The sequence below is a fragment of the Morone saxatilis genome, unplaced genomic scaffold (genome assembly GCF_004916995.1).
Source record: "Morone saxatilis isolate NCDOM2014 unplaced genomic scaffold, NCSU_SB_2.0 Contig4, whole genome shotgun sequence".
Lineage (NCBI taxonomy): Eukaryota > Metazoa > Chordata > Actinopteri > Moronidae > Morone > Morone saxatilis.
The window spans coordinates 14,041,811-14,048,368 of NW_023339984.1; the positions used below are offsets into that span (position 1 = coordinate 14,041,811).

The window sequence follows — 6,558 nt, forward strand, 5'->3', positions numbered from 1 at the left end:
ACGTTCCTTGTTGTAGAATGTTAAAATAATGACCGTTACAACTTTTAATATTTATTGTTTGTTTGTCTGCTTTTATCTCTTTCATGGCAGCCTCGGGTCAGCATTTTGTAGATCGCCACCAGACAGCTCTGATTAGCAAAGTGAGAGATACAGAACACATCCTGGGTAAACTCAAGAAGAGGAAGTTCATCTCAAAGGAAAAGAATGATGCTGTGGCAGCTTTAAAATCTTCACAAGACCAGATGGAGGGAATTCTTCAGTGTTTGACCAGCACAAGAGCAAAAGATGCTCTCTATGAAATCCTTAAAGGGATGAGGAGTATGAGGCCTCTTATCCTTGAGCTTGAGGAGCTAGAATAAAGGAGCAAAACTTAAAAGTAAAGCTGTAGCTTTGGACACTAAGAGAACATTTGACATTGAGATAACAAAAAACAACTTGTGAAAATGGACACAGGAAAGAAACAGAAAGAGGTTTTATTAAATATAAAAATGTTGTCTAGACAGTCTAGTTGTCTATGTGCCTTTGGATGCATTAATATACATTTTCGATATTTTCTTTACTACATAGTTGTAAGGAGTTGAAAGGGGAGAGGAAGATGCTGGACAAAATGTTATCCAGTTAATATTTAGCATCCTTAATGTACTGGTCAAATTGTTACTTTTTAGTAATGGACTTATTCATGTCTGCTGTGAAAAGGAATCCATCAGACACCTCAGATGAAAAGAGAGACTTTATTAAGGAAACTAAGCTCCTAAAACTTTATCATTTACATATTTTTTATTTAGTGTTTTGTTTATGGATTTATGAAACCTCTTACGACTACTAAAGACTAAGAAAGAAACTAAGAAAGTATTCTCAGTTTAAATAATTTTGTATCTTTATACATCTTTGTAATATCAGTCTTTTTTTAATTCTTTAATATTCATTGTTTTACATTAAGCAAAATGGGTCAAGCAAACCCAATGAACTTGTTAAGGATGCATGTGCATAAATGTGCATGTGTGTTTAAATGCACTGATTTTGTAATTTAAATGTTTAAATGGCAGAGAATGTTTTTTAATATATATATGTATGAATTTATATATGTATGTATTTTTTTTTGGGGGGGGGCTTTTATTGGACAGCTGAAGATAGACAGGAAAGGGGGAGAGAGGGAGAGGGCCACAGGTCTGATTCAAATGGTCACTGCAGCAAGGACTCAGTCTTGGTACATGGGGCATTTTAAGTAAGAATACATGGATTTTGATGTTTTGCTGTAATGTGCTTTTATAAAGGCTTGTTGTTGAAATGTTAGATTTGTTTGATTAATAGATGAAGTCTGTTTGTTTTATTTGTATAATCAAAAACCCAACAGGGTTCCAAAATGATCTGAAATAATTTATCCATGCTAATACCCAGTTTTAATATAAAATAGATTCATTTGAATCACGTGTCACTGATTTTCTTGTGATTTCATCTTGTCTCCATGTATATTTTCAAGAAAAATAAACAATGTATCTTTAGTATTTAAAGTTCTCTTGTATTTATTAGAAACAACAACCATATAATAGGATTGCCAATAGTAGCCTACTGAAATTAGTTGTTAGTTGCCCCTGATGATTGTTTTAGGAGCAAAGTATCTCAAATTAAGAATACATTTTTAATTTCCATATGCAATCATGTATACATAATTTTTGTGCACAACATTTACTTTAAAGAAAAATAATTGAATCGTCTTAACGTTGGAAAAAAATAGACAGGGTTTTATTTTCCAGAGGTCACAAAAGAATGTAAAATACGAATGTGTACACTGTAGTTATTTCAAATAATCACCTTTAATAGGAATGCCAGGAAATAAATATACAAAATCAAACCGGTATTCCTTTGCTAATGACGTTCAACACCTGCCGTCTACAGGTCCTATTGGTTAATCTGAGCCACGAGCCCCTCCAGCTCCGGACGGCCCTTAAAGCGTGCTTTGTAATCAGCCTCGGTGTGCTGAGGGGGAAAACAGGGAGGGGAGAGAAGGTCTCTGTTAGTGTTAAACATTAAGGAAAATAATGCTTGCTTTAAGGTTGCACATATTTATTAGTACTTATAAAAGTATTTAATTGAATATTTATGAGCACAGATGTTACTACATTACTTTAATGCAGACTTGTGTTCGTTAAACCACTCCGCTATTAACACAATTGATGTGTTCTCATGCAGTCAATTAACTCTTCACAAAAATGCTTAAACTGTCTTTACATATAAGCTTACCAAATACTAAAATTATGGATTTCTCTTCTTATTGTTTGCACATGCCAGAAATAAATCTAATGTTTAAAATCTTAAATATGGTATAAAGCCTCTACTTCTGAAACAACAGCAGCTCAAAAGCTACACTGAAACAGCTGATAAGCATTTCTGAGTGAACGGATCACTGAAACATTGAGAAATGGCCGATTTGTGTAAATTAGACGGAGACATAACCAGGTTCTTAGGTTCTTTGATTTACATGATATAGTAGCCTAAAGATGACTTACTCACTTTTAGATAGCATGTTGTCAAAAATGGTAGTGGTTTACAATAAAAGGAAAATGAATTATAAAAAAAAAAAAACTATGGAATCCATATTGTCTATCATATGCAGGAAGAACTGAGATATGAAAAGTAACGCCGTTTTTGTAATGCCATCAACTGTTAGTATCTTTAAAGTCTGTGCTGTGATTGACTACATCTTCCTCTTGGATTGAAGGTGCAAACACAGACGGTGGCCGGTTGAAACCAACCTCCCAACTCTACTGTCATGCTGACTCACCTCCTTCACAGAGAGTTGAACTCCCTCTGGCTGATTCTTTAAAAGCACTTCCAAGAAGATGGGACACAATGAGGTCTTCAGCAGGCTCAACTAGACAAACAGATAAATAATTCAATATTTAGGTCTTCACAAAGTCTCAGTACAGTAACGGAGCATTCAGGAGACAGTTTTTACCTGGACGACTCGCTCGTGAGTCCTTAGGGTGGAGTCGACATACAGCTTGGTGCCTTGCTCTTGCATTAGCATGACCTCTGTGGTCTGGGTCGGCAAAGCATAGCTGCCAAAGCGATAAGAAATATGTATATATTATATTATATTATATATACAAATGTAAGCATAGATATGTTCTCATCAAAACGATCTATTCTACTGCTCTGCAAAGGCGACACGAACGCATGAAGGATTTGAAGGTTTCTATTTGTTTCAGCCTTCTGACATTAGTCCAGTGGTAAAATACCAGGTTTAAATGGAATATATGCATCACAGTTCACCATACTGTATTTATATTTTATCATCTTAAACCCATAGTTGTTATCAATAAGTAAATTAAGGCGAGACACTACTGTTTTTTCACGCACTGGTCAATTTTGAGATCTGGGGCTATTTTGCTTCTATAACATCTTTTTCTTTCAGACTAGTGGAAAGATTTACTACACTTTAACACTTTAACGTATTGTGATTTCACCAAAAGTTAACATGTGATAATGCCTCATTTGCATATTTAAACATAACATTTCAGAAAACTTGTAACACAGAAAATGATTCTCTTGATGCAAGTAATCGAGAGGGCGAGTTATATTGTGATATCTATTGGTTAAAACTTTTACCCTATTCAACTGTAGTGTCTCCCCTTAATAAACACATTCACCTGCACCCTCTATTGGTTTCCATCCCATATCCCCCTTATAAGAGTGTAACACCTTTGTAGTAATTAAAGACAGTTACGTCTTTCTAAATATCCTCACCTTTCTGCCACTTTGATGCCAAGCCTGTTGCAGAGGTTGTGGACGTACTGGGAGTAGTGCTCCACCAATGTCATGTCATAACCTGACACTTTCACATTTACAGTCCCGTACACTTTTTCTGTTGTTGGCGCGATCGGTTTCATCTGGTGTTTATATTTCTTTTTCTTTGGCTAAAAAAGAAAAAAAAAAAAAACATAACACACTTTGCAAGTCACTTCCAACTTTTCCTTTTTTAGACATAAGACAGGCTAGGGTTGTCATCTTTAGCTTCAAATTTCACTCAAATTATCACATTACATTTGTCTTGTGGTCCAGCAGAGGTCGCTCTTACAATCATAAATCAGCCTACCCTATTGCATGCCCTATTGACCTATCAGTAAACTAAGTTAATAAGTAACAGTATACGGGTTGTGTTGTGAACACATTGCATTAGTTTAAATGAATTCAAACATCATCAAGAAATAAAATGAGGCCATCTCATGAATCTAGTCACGTTTCTTCACCAAAAGATCTTTCTAAAATAAAAATAAACAATCTAATCTGGTTTTAGAGTCTTACCGCTTCTCTAGGTATAAGATGACTATACCTCCCAATCCCCTCGGTCGGCATGGATTTAAATTGTCTTTCGCTTACAGAAGCTGTGTGTGAAGAGAAGAAACGTCCAGTTTAAATACTGTATGAACCTTCCCCCGCATCTTGGTTCAACTTTATCCGACAGCAGTGACACACTTTATTTGGACATGCTCATTTATTCATCATAGTTTTTAAACACTTACCCCAAGCAGGATGCTGGATGGATGGTGTGGCCCTTTAAATACAACGACAGCATTTAAGTCAGCGAGAGAGAATTCATATCACAGATGATCACTTTAGGGACATAGCGGAAAAACAAAATCTGTTGATTCAAATCATTTTTAATAAGTCAGGTTTGGTGAAACTTGGGTCTTATCTTTTCAGTATTATTTCATCGCACGTATTGGTGATAATAACTGGAAATCCGTCAGGTTTTAAACAATTTAATTTCTTACCCAAACTGTCTGTTGTGAAGATACATCAGTTTTCAGACCTACTCTACTGACTGCAGATGTGTGCACACAGTATTACATCTCATCCGCTCTCACTGTTTTAAATCCAACTCTACTTAATTAAGTGAAAATAATACCCAAAAGGCATCTTTTAAGCTTCATATTTATTTGTGGTTGTTCTTACGACAGATTATGATCACAACTTAAAAAAGACAAAAAGGTTCAAAAGACTTACCGGCATAATGTAAGTGCTTGATTTAACACTAATGCCTGCTGTGTGACAGACACCTGCAACTGGACAAAATACAGTAACATCAATTTCTATATTTACGGAATAAGTTACTCTTGTGACATACGACTAGTTTTGAATACAGTCATCTTTAAGGCTGTAAAAAGAGACATTTTATTGTTTTTCCTCACCGAAAAGTTCTCTTTCAAAAACAGAATGATGCTAATAATAATAATAATAATAATAATAATACACAAATTATATTGGGTTTTACTGGGAACTATCTCCTGTCTCCCTCCACACATAGAAGGGAAAATCTTCTTATCAGATTCACGTTTATTGTCAAGTAGGTTTTCACATACAAGGACTTTGCCTTGGTATGTTGGTTTAATAACAATAAAGCAAATAGAATATAAGAAAGATAAAAAAAGAGACAGTAAAAGAAGCCAATATATGCAAATATAAAACATCTTATTAGCTGGTTAAATTAGATGGTAAAGCTTTTAATCTTCTGTAAGTTAAAGTAAAAATTAACATCTTGGACAAGTTGCACACTGGTGAGAGGAGACTTAACAAACCACTGATCATGTATCGATTGATTATTAATTAACACACATTCATCAGCTCCAGCTCTGTCCAGCTGCTTTTCCTGCGGTTGGTAGCATTGAGTATAATCACTTTTTCACAAACACACAGGCAGAACTAAAGGCTCAGTCTCTTTACAGTAACTTTAACAGATTATATGGAAGCAGCAGAACTAACATTGTCAGGTATCATCTCTGCTTTGACCTCTGTGAAGGAAATAAACATCCAGCGGACAGGAAACAAACAGTTACCTTTCGAAACGCCGGATTCATGACTCAGCCTCTCTCTGTTTGCGGTAAACGAGGTGCTGCAGTCTGATTCTGTAAGTTATTTACATGAAAGTAGAGTAAAAACACCAAACACACATGTAGGCTGCAGCCACTGCTCACCGGAAGTTAGTCCGTCCTCTTTTGCGTCCGTGGGTCGAACTGAATAAAGGTTCCGGGATGCCTTCTGTTACAGTGTGTAATAAAATGATATATTATTATTTATATTATATAATAATATATATTTTTGTGTTTTAAAATGTAGAAAATGTGAACCTATAGACTGCGGAAATTATGTTATATATATGTTTTAATAAAATAGCAAATTAATTCTTACAAGCCATATTTTCACATTTTAAAAGCCATTTAATGCTTATTTTTTCTACTATGTTCAGTGTGTTTGTATTTGTTTATTTGTAATTTTTTTTATATAAATCCTACTATTCTTGTATAAGGCTGTCTTTTCTTTTTTTTTTACCTCTGTATGATTTTTTTGTAATCCTTTACAAAAGGATTACAGTCCTTAGTGTTATGTTCCTGACATTTTCCTGAATCTTAGACTTTATTTGTCATTTGGATTTGCATCAAAATGAAATTACGTTACAATAACAAATAGCACAACAGGAATAGAGGAGAGGCAGTATGTACAGTCAAGAAAATAGATAAAACTTTTATATTAAATTAAAAAAAAACCCGTAGATAATAT

At 34.6% G+C, this 6,558-nt stretch overlaps 1 protein-coding gene across 2 annotated transcripts; it reads right to left on the minus strand.

Moving 5' to 3' along the window:
- Positions 1–712: 712 nt before the first annotated feature.
- Positions 713–5,998, minus strand: mrpl48 (mitochondrial ribosomal protein L48). 2 transcript variants are annotated; one of them, XM_035674992.1, is made up of 8 exons: positions 5,838–5,998; positions 5,008–5,060; positions 4,524–4,555; positions 4,306–4,385; positions 3,748–3,917; positions 2,957–3,059; positions 2,783–2,872; positions 713–1,977 (listed from the first exon to the last, which is right to left on the minus strand). In XM_035674992.1, exons 1-8 carry the CDS (start codon positions 5,856–5,858, stop codon positions 1,900–1,902), a joined length of 627 nt encoding a protein of 208 aa, XP_035530885.1. In that variant the 5' UTR covers positions 5,859–5,998; the 3' UTR covers positions 713–1,899. The 2 variants fall into 2 exon arrangements, with proteins under 2 accessions (XP_035530885.1, XP_035530884.1); XM_035674991.1 differs by having other exon boundaries at positions 5,008–5,066.
- Positions 5,999–6,558: the final 560 nt, after the last annotated feature.

Coding starts and splice junctions, on each gene's coding strand:
- mrpl48 (XM_035674991.1), bottom strand. CDS start 5,858: ATGAATCCGGCGTTTCGAAAG. Junction 5,067..5,837: donor TGAATCCGGCGTTTCGAAAG/GTAACTGTTTGT, acceptor TATTTTGTCCAG/TTGCAGGTGTCTGTCACACA. Junction 4,386..4,523: donor CATCCAGCATCCTGCTTGGG/GTAAGTGTTTAA, acceptor CTTCACACACAG/CTTCTGTAAGCGAAAGACAA.